Genomic DNA, 19,980 nt, shown 5'->3' with positions numbered 1-19,980 from the left:
TTGTGTCTGCAGCAGCTGCAAGAGCTATATTAGGGCCTCTGAACCACGAGAAGCCACGCGTCTATTCCTGCTCTAGGTCGAAATGTTTGTTTCTATAAATTTTCGTGGCCTTGGCTGGGTGACTCAGGAACTCAGAAGGAGAGTGGGGGTGTGCGCAGAAGTGTTGGCCTGGCAAGGTATCCTCAGGATGGCACGCTTCCAAGGTTGGCCCTTAGCTGGTTTCTGGAAAATTGGATTTTTGGAGGGGTCCCAGCATTCCTAAAACTTCTAAGAGTGGTTCTTCGTGGCTAAATTGTTTGTTCAAACAATAGGGTTTATGCTAAGCAGCTGTTTTCCTTTTGGGAGTCTTAATTCTTGATTTTCAACTCTGTTGTCCGGGCTGGAGTGCAGTGGTACAATCAGAGTTCACTGCAGCCTCAACCTCCTGGCCTCAAGCAGTCCTGTAGCCTCAGCCTCTCAAAGTGCTGCTGGGATTATCCAGGTGACCCGCTGCTCCTGCTCCTGCTTGAGAGCCTTGAATTTTAGTACCGGCCAGGCAGAGAGTGCTTGCGCGACCAGTCCCCAGTGAAAACCCTGGACGTTCATTCACTAATGAACCTTCCTTCCGAGCAGCGTGTCACATCTATTGCCACTGCTCATTGTTAGGGGAGGGAGGCACGTCCTGTTGATGCCACTGGGAGAGGACTGTGAAATCTCGAGCCTGGTGTCCTCTGGATTTTGCCCCACACTCTGGTTCCTTTTGATGATTGCGTATTGTATTCTTTCGCCATAATAGATTACAGCTATGCATACAACTACATGCTCAGTCTTGGGAGGATTTTACCCAGCTCCTATTGAAGGTGGTGTTGCTCTGGTTCAGACGCCTCTGATGCGAGCACTCTGGGAGGCCCAGGTGGGAGGGTGCCTTGAGGTCAGGGGTTTGAAGTTACAGTGAGCTGTGATTACACTACTCGCCCGGATGACAGAGCAAGGCCCTATTTCAAAAAAGAAAAAAAAAATTAGGTTATCAGGTTGGTGCAACAGTAGTTGCAGTTTTTGCCATGCTGGTAGAATGCGAGACATCAGGACTCTGTCTCCCCGCCTAGACAAGGATTACGCTGGCAGGATCTCTCTGCCGTACGTGGAGTCCATGGAGGGCCTGAGACGTCCAGAAGAAGGCTTGGTGGTGCGGGTAAAGGCAGCTCCCCATTCCCCACCTACGGCATTGTACTTGTGTCTCAGGAAGCTGTGTGTGCATCCCAGAAGTAGCTTGCACATAGTTTGCAGTAACTCAGTTAAATAAAAACATCCAGTCCCCCAACTATTAGTGATCTGTGTTCTGATCACTGATCAATGCTTCTGATTACGGAGGCGCAGACACAGAGGCTGGTATCCGTTGCTGGTGCACCTGGCCCCCTGTTGCAAGCCCCTCACCCTCTGGTTGAAGTTGCTTTCAGGGGATTTAAAGGTCCAGCGTCCTGTCCCTCCATCTCCCCTCCCCTTGCTCCCCCACTTTCCTTTTCCCCCTTTGGGGAGACAGACATTAAAGAGTAGGACATTCAAAAGCAATTGCATATACAAGGAACCCTAGAAAGTGACCACACATGCCCAGGGGAAGGCACAGGCACAGAAGAGGCCTGAGAAGACATTCAGTTGAGTCAGATGGATCATTGGCATAGAGACAAGACACTCAGGCCTGGGTGGTAAAGGCAGCTCCCCGTTCCCCACCCACAGCTCTGTACCAGCACTTCAGGAAGCTGTGTAGGCATTCCAGGAGTAGCTTGCACACCATTTGCGGGAACTCGGTTAAATGAAAACATCCTGTCCTGCAAATATCAGAGATCTGTGTTCTGATCACTGATCAATGCAGTGTTTCCTTCCGCTGATCCTTGATGAGTTCATCTGGCTGGATACAAACAGCTGAATCCATTATTTAGTCTTTACATTTTATTTACTTTTTTGAACAGGTAATAAACGATATGGTTGAAATATCAAAAATTATGAAAAGACATTTAAGGGTGGGCAGGGTGGCTCACGTCTGTCGTCCCAGCTCCCAGCGCTCTGGAATGCTGAGGTGGGAGGATGGCTTGAGGCCAGAAGTTTGAGGTTATAGTGAGCTATGGTCACGTCACTGCATTCCAGCCGGGGCGGCAACAAAAGCAGCAAACTGAGACAGAAACGATACAAGTAAATCAAAGCAATTAAAAAATGACTAACACAATAGCAAAAAATAAATCCTGGGAGGGGGAAGCATTGAGTTTCCAGAGATACCACTTATTACATTAACATATCCAGTTTTCAGCAAAAAAAAAAAAAAAAAAAAAAAAAAAATCACAAAGCATAAAAGAAACAAGAATGGCCCATTCAAAGAAAAAAACACAAAAAACAGAAAATGTTCCTGAAAAAGACCTGATAGCAGATCTAATAGACAAAGACTAAAGAAAGACATTGAGAAAGTCAAGAAAATTGATTTTGAAGCAAATTGAAATATCAGCAAAAAGACAGAAAACCTAAAATGAAACATTAGAGAAATTCCAAAGCCAAGAAGTTTAACAACGGAAATGAAAAATTCACTAGAGGGGCTCAAACAGGCAGAAGGAAGAATCAGTAAACTTGAAGATGGGACAAAGAAAATCACCAAGACCGAGGAAATGAATGAAAAAAGATAGAAGGAACAGGAGCAAAACCCAAGAGATCTGTGGGACACCGTCAAGTGGACTGATGAACCTATTGTGGGAGTCCCAGAGGAGGGGACAGGGTTTTTTTTGAAGAAAAAATGGTCGAAAACTTTCTAAATTTGATGAAAAACATTAATATAAACGTTCAAGGAGCTTACCAATCTCCAGGTAAGATAAACTCAAAGAGACCCACACTAAGACGTATTATAATCAAACTTTCAAAAGACAAAGACAAAGAATCTTGACAGCAGTCAGAGAGAGGCGTCTCATCACGTATGAGAATGTCAATAAGATTGTCAGCACGTTTCTCACCAGAAACTTTGGAGGCCAGAAGGCAGTGGGCTGATATTTTCAAAATGATAAAAGAAAAAAATCCCTGCCCATCAATCAAGAATCCAATATTCACCAAAATGTGTCCTTTAAAAGTGAGGGAGAAATGAAGACACTCACAGATAAACAGAAGCTGAGGCAGTCTGTTATGACCACACTTGCCCTGCACCAGATGCTAAGGGGAGTCCTTCAGGGTGAAATTTAAGGACACTAGACAGTAACGTGAAGCTGTAGGAAGAAATAAAGATCACAGTAAAGGTGCAATTATATGGGCAATCGTGACATCTAGTATGATCGTGACATTGGTTTGTAACTCTACATTTTGTTTTCTACATAATTTAAGACATTAATGTATTTTCAAAAATTACTAGTTATGATTTTGGCCATGTAATGTATGAAGAAGGAATTTTGTGACATCAGCAAGTGGAAGGAGTGGGAATGGAGATGTGAAGGAGTCGTATTTTTGTATGTTATTGCGGTTAAGCTGGTGTAAATCCAAATGAGAGTGTATAACTTTAGTATATTAAATGTAATCCCCATGGTAACTAAAAAGAAAATAGATATAAAATATACAAAAAAAAGGAAATGAGAAAGGAATTTAAATATTTCACTACAAAAAGATCAGCTACACACAAAAGAAGGCAGCAAGGCAGGAAATGAGGGACCAGAAGCTTTAAGGTGTGTGAGAAACAAATAGGAAACTGACAGAAGTAAGTTCCTCCTTATGAGGCAGTCTAAAAAAGGAAGGCTATTCTGGCATATGCCACAGCATGGATGAACCCCGAGGACTTTATGCAGCATGAAATAAGCCAGACACAAAAAGACATGATTCTACTTGCATGAGATACTTGGAGTAGTCAAAATCCAAGAGAGAAAGTAGAAAGGTGGTTGTCAGGGGCTGGGAGCAGAGAGAATGAGGAGCTATTGTTTCATGGATGGGGTTTCAGCTTTGCAAGAAGAAAAGAATTCACAGGATGGATGGTGGTGGTGGTTACACAGCGTTATGAATGCATTTAATACTATACCCGTATACCTAAAGATGATTGTCATGGTACATTTTATATTACGTATATTTTACCAAAAGAAAAAACAGTAGTTGTCATGAGAACATGCTCTACCACTCGTGTGCCCCACCTGCCAGACATGCTGCTGAATAAATTGCTATTAGTAGTTTTTGGGGAGTGAGTACATGTCTGGATATTTTTATATAAATATTTATGCCAAGAAATCAGATTCTATATTCTCCTTGACCTCCCCATTTTTAAACCAAATCGTAGCATACTAAAATACAGTTGTACATCTTGCTTCTTCAACTTGAGAAGCTATCTTGAAGATCTTAGAGATCCTCCCGTAGATCCATAGATCCTGGAGCCTTTTTTGTTTCTTTTTTGAGACAGAGTCTCACTCCATCTCTCTGTCGCCCAAGCTGAAGTACAGTGGCACGGTCTCAGCTCACCGCAACCTCCAGGTTCAAGTAATTCTCCTGCCTCAGCCTCCCGAGTAGCTGGAATTACAGGCATGCACCACCATGCATGGCTAATTTTTGTGTTTTCAGTAGAGATGGGGTTTGCCGTCTTGGCCAGTCTGGTCTTGAACTCCTAGCCTCAAGTGATCTGCCTGATTGGACTCTCCAAGTGCTGGGATTACAGGCGTGAGCCACGGTGCCTGGGTGCATCTTGGAGACTTTTAAATCCACATTTTTTTTAAGCTGTTAGGCACTCCCTGACACCATCCTGCCTGCACCCCAAAAGCAGTGTTTCCCCAGTATGTCCTCCTGACTTCTAGTTTGCTTCGTGGTCCGCAAACCAGACACCCCTGCGTCACTGTTGCCTCCGACCCTTCCTGCCCTTCCAGTCAGTTGCCGTGCCTCGACAGTCCCTTCTGAAATGCCCAGCCTTCTCCAATCTTCACCTTCTACCCTGGCTGCCTCAGTCGTCTTACCTAAGACCCCTTCCCCAGCCAGCTCTGCTCCATCCAGTCCAGCCTGCGTGCTGTCCCCACATTGATCTTTGGTGAACAAAGGTCTGATGCTCTCATACCCACGCCTGGGCAGGTTCTACTGACTCTGCATGGAAGATGAGCCCCCAGCCTGCCTTGGCCTTCTGGGTCCGGCTTGTCCTGGTCTTTTCCTAGGGGATCCTCAATCCAGCGTGAAGGTGGTCAGTCACGTTCCCAGGCACCCTGCGTCCTTCCTAGCATCCTCACTGTTGCTCAGGCTGCTCAGCTCATCTCATCTCCCTTGCAGATCATTAGAACCCTTCCCTCCTTTAAAGGCTCCCTGCAAAACCGTGGCGAACGACCTCCCTGGACCCCGCGTTACGTAATGTGCCTTAGCACAATGATTTTAGGTCAGTTACGGTACTCACTTGATTCTGCCTTGGGTAATGGATTGCAAGCCCCTGGAAGCCAAGTGTGCCTTCTGCTTTGGGGATTTAACAGCTGATTAGAATGGAGTCTCAGATAGATATTTTTTCTTGTCTCCTTGTGACCTTTTGACGCCCACCTATTTTTCCTGTATATTTCTCTCCTCCCTTTGATTTTGCAGTGATTTTTTAAGGATCATTTTACCTCCTTGTGAAAATTTCAGCTGGTTGGTCTTAATGAATGTTGTGCAGTCCTGGCACTCCTGCAGCTTCTTGCTCTAGTTCAAGTTCATTACCTTCACTCACATAGCAGTGGGCAACCACGGGACGTGGTCTTTAGCAGGCTCGCTTTCCATGCTTCTTGCTAAGTGGATCATGATGTTTGGAAGCTGGAGCAGGGAAAATGAGGCCTGGTCGGAGTGAATTATATTCTTTCTTTCTGCAGCTACTTGCTCATTCAAGATTCATAACAGAATTTAATCAAAGCTTTTGCATTTAGAGCCTCCTGTATTCCGTGTAAGGTTGCAGATCCAGGAAGAGGGTCACCTTTGTCTTTTGGGGGCATGTGAGTCTCTAATGGCAGTTTCATGGGACCCTGCAGGGTCTGAGCAGATTTTGTTCATCAGACCAGTTCCTTTCTGGTGGAAGAGATCTCAGACGTGTGCAGGGTTCTGTGTGAAAGGTGTGGGTCCCCTCCCTGGAAACGGAGCACCCATGGAGAATTACTGCTATCCTGACAAAGAGGCAGTTTGGGGAACATCTGTTTAGACAATTGCCATTTGCACTGAAGCTCCTGAAAGCCATCTCTCCCAGTTGCCCACCAAATTCCTGCCTAAATTCCCAGGTAGGAAAACACACTGTAACTCTCAAGCTTTGAAAAGAGCTTGGGATCCTGTGATCCTATGGCAGGACCCAGAGCTGGGGTTTCTGCTGTCAAGGGAAGGCAGTACAAGATAGGGGTTAATATCAGGGTTCTGGCCAGGCGTGGTGGCTCACGCCTGTAATCCCAGCACTTTGGGAGGCTGAGGGGGAGGATCACCTGAGGTCAGGAGTTTGAGACCAGTCTAACCAATGTGGTGAAACCCCGTCTCTACTAAAAATACAAAAAATTAGCCGGGCATGGTGGCAGGTGCCTTTAATCCCAGCTACTCAGGAGGATGAGGCAGGAGAATCGCTTGAACCTGGGGGTCAGAGGTTGCAGTGAGCCGAGATCGTGCCACTGCCCTCCAGCCTGGGTGACAGAGAAAGACACCATCTAAAAAAAAAAAAAAAGAATTAGCCAGGTGTTGTGACACACAACTGTGGTCCAGCTACTCGGGAGGCTGAAGTGGGAGGATCACTTGAACCCAGGAGTTCAAGGCTGCAGTGAGCTATGATTGCACCACCGCACTCCAAACAAAACACGAGACAATTGTGGTTCTGAGCTGAGCCCCCACTCTGCCTCATGGTAGCTGCATGGCCTTGATACAGTTATTTTTAACCTCTTCTTGCCTACGTTTTCTCATTGGCAAAATGCAGAAAGGGAGAACCTATTTATAGCGGTGGCATGGAATTAAGGTAATAGATGTGAAGCCCTGGGCTCAGTGCCTGGCCCACAGCAAGCGTTAAGTAAGTATCTCCTGTTACTTATCACCACTCTCTGAAATGGTTACGAATGGCCTCTGGTGGCTGGCCTGAGATGCGAGAGCTAGACCACGCAGAGCCGTTTAGATTTCAGGTGGTCTCTATGTACCTGGAAGCCATAGCATTCACATGGTAAGGAAAGCTGGGATCAGGGGAGAGTGATCCAGACAGACCATGTCAGTGAATGACCTTCCAAAAGGCCATGAAAAGCACAGGCAGACTGCTGGGGCTGGGGTCTCGGCTCTGCTCCCTGCGTAAGCATCTGCAAGCGGCTGGCCGCCTTTGAGCCTGTTCCCCCAACTGTCAGATGGGCTGCAGGAAGACTTAAATGACTTAGTATACATCCCAGCACTTTGGAAGGCTGTGGCAGGTAGATTGCTTGAGGCTAGAAGTTGGAGACCAGCCTGGGCAACACAGCAAGACCTCGTCTCTGAAAGCATTTTCAAAGATGGGCTGAGTGTGGTGGCATGCCCCGGTAGTTCCAGGTACTCCAGAAGCTGAGGTGGCAGGATCGCTTGAGCTCGGGAGTTTGAGGCTGCAGTGAGCTATGATTGTGCCACTGCCCTCCAGCCTGGGTGAGAGCAAGAGCCTGTCTCTGAGAAAAAAAAAAATTCATATGTGGACATTTTTTAAAACCATGTCCACCACACTATGTGCACGCAGTAAGTGTTAGGTATTACCATGGTCGGCAGGTTTCCTGGACCTGGCTTCAGCCTTGCAGCTGAGGAATGCTTTTAGGGACTTGGTGTGAAACAGGCCCCGGAGTTTCTGTTTGTCTCCATTCCCCTAAGATTGAGGGTGTGGGGACATAGGGACCAGACTTCTGGGTACAATGCTGATCACTTTGGGGGTTTTCCCAGCCTTCTTTGTTCGTTAAATTAAGATCTGCTGGAGTGGTCATTTCCGTAGTCTAAATCTGAATAGAACCTTTATGTTACCAGTAGGGTTGGTATAGAGTTATCGATTAGAAAGAAGAGTCTTTGTTTACTGCAGGTCTGCAGAAAATGTGCTGTGTCCTTACGTGCTTAGGAACCAGAGCTGAGAGATATCTGGAGATACGGGGAACCTAACCTGACTATGCCTCCAACCCTGAGCCCAAAGAAATCCCCTTTTGCTCAATGACAAATGTGAGAAGAAGACTGTTTTCCCAATACTCTCATGCTCAAGACTAAATATACCAAAGTGTGGGGATTTCTCCCTCACCAAGCAATTCCCCAGTTATCTGCAAACACTGGACCGGCTGTCCTACAATTAAGTTGAATTCTGTTACTCTCTGCCTGGAGTTGGCATTAGGTCCCACAGGTCAAGGGCTCCGTTCCACAAGATTGCTCCCACTTAGGACACCATTTCAGAGTCCACGTGGCCACCTGTGCTTCCGACCAGAAATCAGAGTTTCCCTCCTTGGGTTCAGTCATTTGCTAGAGCAGTTCACAGATCTCAGGAAAGCACTTTACTAATTATTACCAGTTTATTAGAGAAGAATACAACTCAGCGAAGGCCAGAGAGGCGTCAGGTGATGGGAGTGGTCCCTGCAGCTTCCACACCCTCTGTGGGAGCACCACCCTTCCGGCGTCTCTGTGTGTTCACCAACCCGAAAACTCTCTGAGCCTCATACGTTAGGGATGTTTATGGAGGGTTCATCATGTAGGCGTGATCGATTATTGACCCAATCTTCAGCTCTTCTTCACTCTCTGGAGGTTGGGGAGATGGGGCTGAAATGCCCAAGGTTGTAATCATGGTTTGGTGTTTCTGGTGATCATCTCCCACCAGAAGCTCACCAGGAAGTGCTTCATTAGAATAAAGACTTTCCTATCGCCCAGGAAATTCCAAAGGATTTAGGAGTTCTGGCCAGGAACTGAGGCCAAAGACCAAATATTAGAAAAAAAAAATGCTCCTATGCCCTTATCGCTTAGGGAATTATAAGTGTTTTATGAGCTATGTGCCAGGAAACACAGACGAAGGTTTTATATATATATGTATGTATGTATGTTTGGGATGGAGTCTTGCTCTGTCACCAGGCTGGAGGCCAGTGGCATGATCTCAGCTCACTGCAACCTCCACCTGCTGGACTCAAGTGATTCTCCTGCCTCAGTCTCCCGAGTAGCTGGGATTACAGGTGTGCACCACCATACCCAGCTAATTTTTGTATTTTTAGTACACGCGGGGTTTCACCATGTTGACCAGGCTGATCTCAAACTCCTGACCTCAAGTGACCCACCCATCTCAGCCTCCCAAAGTGATTGGGATTACAGGCATGAGCCACCGTGCCTGGCCAATATGTATTTCTTATTATAAATCACCGTATCACAGGGGAAAAACTTACCTTGACCAATCTGGAATTCCAAATGTCCTCTCCTAAATGACTAGAAGCAAATACTTCCATGATCTGGACCTCTTCTGCCAAGTCACGTGTACTGCACACCACACTTGTCCCTGCCCAGAGGATCCTGAGTGCCCTTCCCCATCGCTGCTTCTCTGGCCAACAGTTTGGAATAGCAAATGAGCTGCTCCCTTTGCCAGGGCCAAGATGTGTTTCAGAAGCATCGTTTTTGCTTGTCAGCTTTTGGTCTGTAGTTCCCAGCCAAGAGCACCATCTGTGAGCATTGCCTGGCACTGCGATGACTTGGCCCAGAGCTCCATGTGGACCTGGGAAATGCACCAGTTTCATGCCACTACGCTCCCTGCACCCCGAGCTGAGGTTTCGGAGAGGTGGGTGGTCTCACTCCTCCTCCTACCTTGAAGGTACATTGTTCAAAGACGGCCTCCTTCTCCTGGTGCTGACAAGCATGGGTCTCTGCCATATCCTGTAAACTATGAGGTTCCCAAGTAGGAGAGAATGGTGCCCATTATACCGTGGCCAGGAGCTTAAGTGGCCCAGCCCAGTGGACATTCCTTAGTTAAGGTCTCATGTGGTTTTTTTCTTTGTTTATTTTTGTTTTTGTTTTTGTTGTTTTGACACAGGGTCTTAGTCTGTCACCCAGGCTGGAGTGCAGTGGTACCATCCTGGCTCACTGCAACCTCTGCCTCCCAGGCTCAAGCGGTTCTCCCGCCTCTGCCTCCCACGTAGCTGGGACTACAGGGGCCACCACCACACTCAGCTAATTTTTGTATTTTAGTGGAGATGGGATTTCTCCATGTTGCCCAAGCTGCTCTCAAACTCCTGGCCTTAAGAGATTCGCCCTCTTTGGCCTCCCAAAGTGCTGGGATTACAGGTGTGAGCCACGGTGCCTGGCCCTCATGACATCTTTGCAAAAATAGATCCATGTCCTTCAGCTTCTAAGCCTCTGTGAACAGTTAGACCTCACCAGGGGTAGCAGATAGTATATGATGCCCACTGCTATTAGACCAGCATTCCAGAGGGATCACCTAGGAAAAAGAACCACAGTGCTTGGGATGTTGCCAGTCCAGTGATTCTGAATCTTCTTTTTTTTAATAAGAACCCCGAAGAGCCTTTTAAGATATGCATTTCTGTGGTTGTCCTTCCCACTTGAAATTTTGCCCAGATGCACTGTGTATTACGTACTGTAACCCTACAGGAGCCGCAGTAATATCTAACAATGGCTAACTTTTTTTGTTCTCTAATGTGGGAAGTAGAAAAGCTCCTTTTTAAAGTTTCCTTTCTTGTTAAAGAATAAGTGTGGTAATAACTTCGTTAAGCCGTGTCCTATGTAGCTGTGAGACATGCCAGGCTTACAGGCACGTAGTACATTCTATGTCCTTATACTTTAACCAAGCTGTCTGTGCCAGACGTGCTCACAGGCATGTCCCAGCTCTCCATGGCTTTCACCTGTTTAGAAAAGTTTTAAGTTGTTAGCCAGTCTGGTTTTAGTTTAGATTGTGAGGTCTGGCTCCAGCCAACAGAGAGCAGTCACAGCAGTAAGGACGACCCCAGATGCATAAGGGATGAATTTGTGTGTTTCCCTTTGTTCATTGTGTTCTCGTGGCACGATGGCTAGCGAGGGTACCCCTCCTGCAGTCCAGGAAGCAAAAATTGTGTTGCTGAAAGATCCTTTGTCTCCGTGCTAATTTTTCTTTGCAGCACCAAGCGCCTATTTCCAACACTGAGAATCCATTTTCACCCCATTGTGGGGGATACTGTCTCTCTTGAGAATGCAGAGTTCAGTCTGAGACTATTTAGCCATCCAGCCCCACCTGTGACCAGTGGAGGTGATTTGGGGTGAGCTGAGGGTTACTGCACATAGGTAATAGGCATGTCTGTCTGAGACGTGGAGCCACATGGAGTCAGCTTTCAGAGGTGTCATATTCTAGGTAGACTGGGCCATTCCCTTTCCCTCTAGCTTTCTGCTTTCACTTTGACAAATACTGGTTGAACATCTATCTCTAGGCAAGTACCTTGTTCTATATTCCAGATAATATTGTTTGTTTGTTTTTTTTCTTTAAAAATGAAGTTATTAAGGTCAGGTGCAGTGATTCTTACCTGTAATCCCAGCACTTTAGGAGGCCGAGGAGAAGGATCACTTGAATCCAGGAGTTCGAGACCAGCCTGGGTGACATAGCAAGGCCTCATCTCTATGTTTTTAAGTGAGTTGTCAGATCCAAAGGAACCGGCACTTTGCAAGGTCTCGATGGGTACTTGCAGTCCGCATCTGGCACAAGTACACCAGGAATGCAGGACAGGGCTGCTCTCTCTGGATTTCTGGCAGCATGGACAGCAGCGTGCTTTTTGGAAGTCTTTGTTAACTTTGAAAGCAAGTTGGTGACTCATTTGTTGCTTGAATTAGCTTTCTTAACGATTACCAGAAAGAGCGAAGTTTTAGATTTTTCTTGTTGAATGATGAGATAAATCAATTTCCTCTCCAGAGGCCACTCACCGCCCCCGTCATTCCGTGGTTAAATCCTCCATTTCCTATTGACTTGCCTCGCCTCCCTAATCCTTTAGGAAGTTTCACCTCTGCTGGGATCTGTTCCTGGACAGGCTGTTCTGAGTTATTGGCATTTCGATGCTAACATCTGCTTGGTGTTGTGAAATAGATTGTGAATGAATATTCTTTGAAGGTGAATGCACTCTGGGAGTAGATTGATTCATGTGCGGGCATTTGGGCAAACCCTTGTGTGCAGGCAGCTGGCTGCCTGCGCTGGCTAGAGCCAAGGTAGGGATGTGGTGCCCTCGTGATGGAGTTGGCCTTTTGAACAGCCCGACGGGTACAGAACGCCACACTGGTGACTCACAGAGAACCAAACGGTGGCTTGAAGGTTCACTGTTGTCTGTTGAGTTGGCTCAAGTCCACTCTCTGGCTACTATCAGCTCTCGCATGAAAGATACAACAGATGCTGAACTGAACAAAGAAAGAGGGAGCAAGAGACATCATTCATTCATTGTGAAAGCACACACTGAATGCCTGCTCTGGTGTTCAATATACAAAGATGTTTCAGACCAAGTCCTTGACCTTGCGGAACGCACAATCTTTCGCTTGTGAGATAGGCATGCAAATCGGTGACTGGGGTAGGAGATTTTATTTTATTTTTTGAAACAGAGTCTGTCTCTTATTGCCCAGGCTGGAGTGCAGTGGTGTGATCTCGGCTCACCGCAACCTCCGCCTCCCGGTTCAAGTGATTCTCGTGCCTCAGCCTCTCCAGTAGCTGGGGTTATAGGCCTGTGCCACCACGCCTGGCTAATTTTGTATTTTTAGTAGAGACAGAGTTTCTCTATGTTGGCCAGGCTGGTCTTGAACTCCTGACTTCAGGTGATTCACCCACCTCGGCCTCCCAAAGTGCTGGGATTATAGGCATGAGCCACCGCACCCGGCCGGGATACATGGTTTTAAATTCTGCAGTAGGTACACGTGAAGTTAGTAGGAGAGATAGAAAAAAAGTTCTACCAGTTCTGCCTAATGAGATCAGGAACAAACCAAAAAGAGAACATCAGCTCCATCTCAGGGAAAGAGATAGTTCCCCAGACAGACAAGGGAGGGGAGGCATCCTGGACAGAGCGACCGGCACACACAGGCATGCGGAGGCGCGAGGGAGCGTGCATTTATGCAAAGGTTGGGGACAAATGGATACAAAAGAGACAGGCTTATAAAAAACGATGAGTTCGTGTCCTTTGTAGGGACATGGATGAACCTGGAAACCATCATTCTCAGCAAACTGACACAAGAGCAGAAAATCAAACACCGCATGTTCTCACTCATAGGCGGGTGTTGAACAATGAGAACACATGGACACAGGGAGGGGAGCATCACACACTGGGGTCTGTCAGGGGAAATGGGGGAGGGACAGTGGGGGGTGGGAACTGGGGAGAGAGAGCATGGGGAGAAATGCCAGATACAGGTGATGGGGAGGAAGGCAGCAAACCACACTGCCATGTGTGTACCTATGCAACAGTCCTGCATGTTCTTTCCATGTACCCCAAAACCTGAAACATAGTAAAATATATATATTTTTAAGAAGTATTCATTCAGTTAAAAAAAAAAAAAAGAGCTATGAGGCTTGAACGCTGTGCTGAGGTGGCATCCCAATTTTCAGTCAAAGGTACTGTTCAGGCCAGGTGCGGTGGCTCACGCCTGTAATCCCAGCACTTTGGGAGGCCAAAGCGGGTGGATCACTTGAGGTCAGGAGTTTGAGGCCAGCCTGGCCAACATGGTGAAACCCCATTTCTACTAAAAATACAAAAATTAGGCAGGTATGGTGGCAGGTGCCTGTAATCCCAGCTACTCAGGAGACTTAGGCAGAAGAATCGCTTAAACCTGGGAGGTAGAGGTCACAGTGAGCCGAGATCGCGCCACTGCACTCCAGCCTGGGCGACAGAGCAAGACTCCATCTCAAAACATAAAAATGAAAGGTGCTGTTCAAATGTATAAAGCATGATCCGATTTGGGTTGGGGGAATTAAACTCAGAACTGCATAGAAGAGACTGTGAAGGCAGGCGTGGAAAAGCCATGCGACTCATAACAGAATCGTAGCTAGGAACGTGAATTCTTGGAAGGATTTTCTCACCTTCGTCATTGAAAAGGGAACTAGCCATTGGAGGGATGCGGAGGAAGAGCAGCCACAGATACTTAAGAGGTGAAATCCAGAAGGCCTGATAACTCAGTGTATATGGGGTGACAAGGATGGCAGAAGAGATGGGGTGACGCTGCCCCTTCTATCACGTACAACTGGGCAACCTGGAGTAAAGGGAACAGTCAGGGTGAGGTAGAGCCACGTTAAGTGGGACGTGGTGGTTGAGCATTTCGCTGGACATCCTGTGAAATATTTAGGATAATGCGGTGCTGTTTGTACTAATAATTGCCAGTTTCTTGTGGGACTTTCAGTCACTGAAGAACATTGAACAGTTTTAAGTAATGTTACCAGCCCTTCTTCACTGACCGACGTCAGGCCAAGAGTGTGTATCGCAGCAGGTACAGTAGGTCAGCTTCAGTTTCTTTGCAATTCATATTTATGTCTTCTCCTCCCAGGGGATGGCCAGGTGGATTTCGATGAATTCATGACCATTCTTGGCCCCAAGCTGGTGTCTTCAGAAGGTCGTGATGGTTTTCTTGGAAACACGATAGACAGCATATTCTGGCAGGTGAGTAAGAATTTTTTTTTTTCCCAGACTAAGTTTGACAGTAAACGTGTCTGAGACTAAGTTTTGTCTCTGAATTCTTGAGCTTCTGTCTGGCATGTGAAAATCTCTTCTGGGCTGAGCGACATATGTTCGTGAACAAAGAATCGGAACTATTACTTACTTAGGGTTTGGAGGAGTGAAATATCTCCCCATGTTTTTCTCATAGCAGTTTGTTTTTGCATTTGGGAAAAGTGAAATGATTCCACTGCTCATTCACAAAAGTCTTTGTCCTGGGGACACTTCAAAGGGGTGCATTGGTTTTATCTGAGCCAACTCTGTGTTTCCCCAGTTCCGGGATGTCTTTGCTGAGAGAACAGCATGGTTGTCTGGTCCACTTGGAGCCCGTCAGTATCCTTGCACTTAATAGGAGAGCGCGATTTTGTCTAAGAATGTGTATTCAGTGCTCCTCAATTAGCTCCTATTTTTATATTGTAAATCTCTTAGGAAATTCCAAACATCTAACATCCTAATTATTAAAGTATAATGACATCATTTTTCTGTTAGTTCTCTGCTCTTAAAATGCGGCGATTATTTTCTGATTATTAAATTTAGGGAGTGGGTTATCAATCATTGTTTTTAAAAATTTGAATCAACTAAGTTGTCTGTCAAATTAAATTAAGTCATATTACTGATTAGACACATAAAACGCCGTTCAAACACAGCATGGTTTTAAAAACATTTCTTGATGCTGTTTTTCTCCTTCACTCAGAGAGTTCTCTAACCTAGGTAAGGGCTGCATTTGGCATGTCTTTCTAGTCTTACTCAGGTGCCCAGCTTGCATAGAACCAACAAGTATTTGGTAAGAACTTATGTATGCTGTAATCTATCAGTCTTTGTGGGTTTTACCAAAGGCATTTAAGACTCAGACCTGGCTATTTGAGAATTTGGCTGATGAAGCCGAGTTTGGTGGCTCATGCTTGTAATTCCAGCACTTTGGGAGACCGAGGCGGGAGGATCTCTTGAGGCCAGGAGTTCAAGACGAGCCTGGGCAACACAGCAAGATGCCGCCTCTACAAACAGTTTTAAAAATTAGCCGAACGTGGTGGTGCCTGCCTGTAGTCCCAGCCACTCTTGAGGCTGAGGCAGGAAGATGGCTTGAGCCCAGGAGTTCAAAGCTGCAGGGAGCTGTGATCACACCACTGTACTGCAGCCTGCCTCAGCCTCCTAAAGTGTTGAGTTTACAGGCGTGAACCGTGGCGCCTGATCCCCTGAATGCTTTCTACTCTTTATCTCCGTCTTCACAGCTTCCTGCAGCCTAGGAGAATGTTCCAAAGCATCGTAGGCTCTAAGCATCCTTCCTGCCCCTCATCCGGAGGGGAAGGAGCTATGGCTGCTTCATGTACTCCTCAGCAGAGGCCTCCTGTCTTCCAGCTTCGTAACAGCAGAGCATCTACACTGCAGGGAATATTTCTCTTAGTATGTGGACTACCTCTAGCTTAACTCAGACATGCTCACAAAGTCGCCGTGTGATTTTTGTCTTACTCAAGATTTTCTTCCACACCCAGAGTGAAAAGATAGGTTGGAGAAAGGGGAGTAAAAGGGGAAAATTCCATCTTGAAATATTTAAATCAGTGCTGGAAGGCACAGACTAAGTGGCTGTGGTTTTCCCCTCCTGCTCAGGATTTTACAACTAGCAAGCAAGAACAAAACCATCCATCAATTCTCAGTAATCAGCCTCCCCATTTTCCCCCTGCGACTGCCTACCCCTTCAGAGACAGCGTGAAAAAATGGTACTTAAAATTTCCACAGCATTGGCTTGTTTCTGGAAAAGAGTTCAGGTTGCCAGTGCTTGAGTGGTTTTTCAGGTTTAGAAGAAAGCTGAGTGTGTGCATGTGCATATGTGTGTGTGTGCATGTGTGTGTGCGTGTGTACACACATATATACGTGTATGTCCTTCTTCGTAGTGATTGAAGATAATGGACGAAAAAGAAGCAGAAAGGTTGCTTTCCCAACGTAGTAAGACACTGTCTCTAAAAGCAAATTTAAAAAATGAGCTGGGCATGGTGGTGTGCACCTGTAGTCCCAGCTACTGTGGAGCTGAGGCAGGAGAATCGCTTAATGCCAGGAGTTTGAGGCTGCAGCGAACTGTGATTGCGCCACTGCACTCCAGCTTGGGTGACAGAGTAAGACGCTGTTTCAAGACATAAAAAAATAAGAGAGGTAGCTTTTCATCTCCCGATATCCAGGTAGAAGATACTGATCTTAGGAGGTACTGATATTCTTGAAAGAAGACCATCCTACTTTAGAGACACTAGCAAGACTTCCCATCAGTGACAAAGGCAGTTTCCCATGGAAACAGACATGAGACTACCTCTGGAAGGGTACATATCCATGATCTACGGCTGCACAATGCGTGACACCAAAATCTAGGGTCAGAAAACCACAGTAAATCTTTTCTATCTCACGTAATTTCTGTGGGTCGGGCATTTGAAAGCTGGCTAAGCTGGGTGGTTCTAGCTCAGGGTCTCTAACGCAATGGCAGCCAAGATGCCGGCTGGAGCTGTGACCAGCCTTGGGCTTGACTGGACTGGAAGATGTGCTCCCTGGTGGCTCCGTCACCTGGCTGGCAAGGTGATGCTGGTGGCTGCCAGGAGCCTGCAGGTCCCTACTGCACAGACCTCGCCACAGTGCTTCCTGAGTGTCCTGACATGGCAGCCAGCTTCCCTCAAAGCCAGTGATCCAGGACGGTGCTAAGCAAGAGCTACGATGTCTTTTATGCCTTAGCTATGGAAGTTGGGCGCCGTGACGTCTACATTAGCCTCTCGGTCACACAGGTCACCCCTGTTCAGTGTGGGAGGGGACAACCCCCCGGTGAGGGCCAGGAGGCAGGAGCCACTGCGGGTCACTTTGGAGGCTGGTTACCGCAAAAGGGTAAAGACTGCGTCACTGGACTTCAACTTCTGATCTGACACGGCTGCTCCAAGCCTTCCATGTTCCCCAGGCTTACGTTTCTTCCTACCTTAGAGGAGACCCATGACCAAGGCTATTCTCTGTCTCACTGAGAAGCAACCCTCCCGAGACTAGGTGCCCCTTCCTAACAAAATCTTTTTTCCCAGGCCAGACAGAGTGGCTTATGCCTGTAATCCCAGCACTTCGTGGGGGCGAGGTGGGCAGATAACTTGAAGGCAGTAGTTTGAAACCAGCCTAACCAGCATGGTGGAATCTTGCTCTACTGAAAAGAAAAATTAGGTGGATGTCATGGCGGATGCCTGTAATCCCAGCTGCTCAGGAGGCTGAGGAATGAGAATCATCTGAACCTCTGGGAAGTGGAGGTTGCAGTGAGCCAAGATAGAGCCACTGCACTCCACCTTGGATGACCGCGCAAAACCCTGGCTCAATTAATAAATAAGAATCTTTTTTTCCAGTGCTCTCCTTACTGGCGTTCTAGCCTATACTGCCAAATGTAGAATAAAATCAAATGGGATTCTGCAAAAGCAGCTGTTCATTGGTTGGCACTGGTCCCAAAAGTTAGGAGCCCCTGGCTCTTTACAGGAAACTGGCTCTGAGTGAAGGGGGAATGCAGTGGGCTACAAATGCACCTTCCTTCCCAGGGAGGATGGTCTGAGAGCCGCACCCCGGAGTCTCCAGTCCCCGCAGGGTGCGCCGAGCCCTCTGGGTGGGAGACTCTGGGCAGCTGGTTCAGAACCGCTTTTCTGCACATAACTTATGAAGCTGTTACTGTGTTCTCCGTGTTCATTCACCAAGCTTCTCTGTGATTGCCGTTACCGCAGTGATATATTTGCAGAGGAAATGTGAAATTGGGTTTGCAGTCAGCCTCGGGATGTGGTGTGTGGAGAGAGGAGGGAAAGAAGGGGCCTAGCGGGGCCGAGACGCGGGACTCGGGGCCACTCTGCCGCTGGTCTGCAGAAGAGCCGGTTTTATCCCACGGCTGCGTGCAGGGTTCGAGACACCGCAAATTACCCTGGCCTGAAAGTGCACGGGGCACTCAGCCTTCCTGCTCCACGCCGCAGGTTAACTGCACCTGCCCAGAAGCCAAGCGTGGTCCCCAGGGTCCCGGCTTTTCCAACGTTTATTGACGCCACGCGTCGTGTGCCTGCTTGTATCGAGGCATAAGAGCTTACGATACAGTAGCTGTCCTCACGTGGCCGAGGAGAGAGCCTTGCTGTTTTGTCGTGGTGGTTTCACGAATCCACCCCAGCAGCCTTTTCGTTTTCTCCTCCTTGACCTCCAGCCCCGTGCAGTGGTGTTCTGCCTTGAGTTTGCAGACAGCAAAGTGTAGCAAGCAGACGTGAAAGGATCATGGGAGGTTAGACAGGTCTGCCGGTCCCGGGGGCCGCCAACGCTCCCGTTAAACCCTTTTCCCTCTGAAGAAACAGAGAAATGAGTCCCGCACTTGGCAAGGAGAGCTGAGCTGTTTGTGTGTCTTGTTTTTAACACCGTGAGGTTCAAGAGCGCCTCGGCCAGAGCGATGCCCGCCACGTCGAAGGCGTGCCGCAGAAGTGGGTTCCTTTGGTCACGTTTTTGTCTGATTCACAATCAAACCTCATTCATGAAGACTTCACTAATTTAGAGTTTCTGTTTTCAGAAAAGACACATTCGTGGTTTGTGAGCAGACAGATCTGCTCATTGGATGGTGCTGGCCGGGCTGGAATGAGTCAGGGCGGAAGGTCGGAGACGAGAAGCCTGTAATAGCTCCCTGCTCTTTTCACACGCTCAGGACTGTCACCCAACACTCCCGGGCACACGTGGAGTCCAGGGAGCCATTCCGCCAGCTGCTGTTTGGAATAGCTCGTGCATCCCACCGCGGTGCGCAATGTGGAGGACACTAAATGACCTTAGCCCGAAAGGGCGTGGGGCGCTCAGCCCCGGGTCTGGCCGGGGTCAAAGTCCGATCGCCTCGCTGGCCTGCTTTGCCCTCCCTGGTTGCCAGTCACAGGTCTGCTGCGTCCAGCCCTCACCGGTCCGGTGGGAGAACCTCCAGCGGGTGCGGTAGAACACCCGCCTCTGCTCCCCGGAAACCTTCTGGGAAGGCCTACCTTCCGTCTCTGCACCCCAGATTCTTGCTGTGGTCTCGTGTCCTTCCATCTCCTGTGGCTTTCCGTTTCTGCTTTGGCCCTGGACTCTTGTTTTCTCTTTTGAGACTCAGTCTCGCTCTGTTGCCCAGGCTGGAGTTTAGTGGTGCCATCGCGGCTCACTGCAGCCTCTACCTCCCACGTTCAAGTGATTCTCACGTTTCAGCCTCCCAAGGAGATGAAACTACGGGTGTGTGCCACCATACCTGGATAAGTTTTTGCATTTTTAGTAGACACGAGGTTTTGCCACGTTGGCCAGGGTAGTCTCAAGCTCCTGGCCCAAGTGATCCACCCACCTTGACCTCCCAAAGTGTTGGGATTGTTGGCGTGAAGCACAGCGCCTGACCTGGTCCTGGATTCTTGATCTCTGTCTCAGGATCTGATCCAAAACCTAGTTCTTCCGA

The 19,980-nt window shown here is 47.7% G+C and overlaps 1 protein-coding gene across 7 annotated transcripts in view; it reads left to right on the top strand.

The window, feature by feature from the left end:
* The window catches only part of CALN1 (calneuron 1), a 611,938-nt gene that overhangs the window by 364,415 nt on the left and 227,543 nt on the right, over positions 1 to 19,980 (top strand). For all 7 annotated transcript variants that reach the window (XM_074390736.1, XM_074390733.1, XM_074390735.1 and 4 more), the window contains one exon: positions 14,392 to 14,504. In XM_074390736.1, coding sequence (XP_074246837.1) covers positions 14,392 to 14,504 — 113 coding nt within the window. The remainder of the gene's footprint in view (positions 1 to 14,391; positions 14,505 to 19,980) is intronic.

The sequence above is a fragment of the Saimiri boliviensis genome, chromosome 20 (genome assembly GCF_048565385.1).
Source record: "Saimiri boliviensis isolate mSaiBol1 chromosome 20, mSaiBol1.pri, whole genome shotgun sequence".
Lineage (NCBI taxonomy): Eukaryota > Metazoa > Chordata > Mammalia > Primates > Cebidae > Saimiri > Saimiri boliviensis.
The sequence above is the reverse complement of the archived record's forward strand: the minus strand, read 5'-3'. Positions and strand labels throughout refer to the sequence as shown.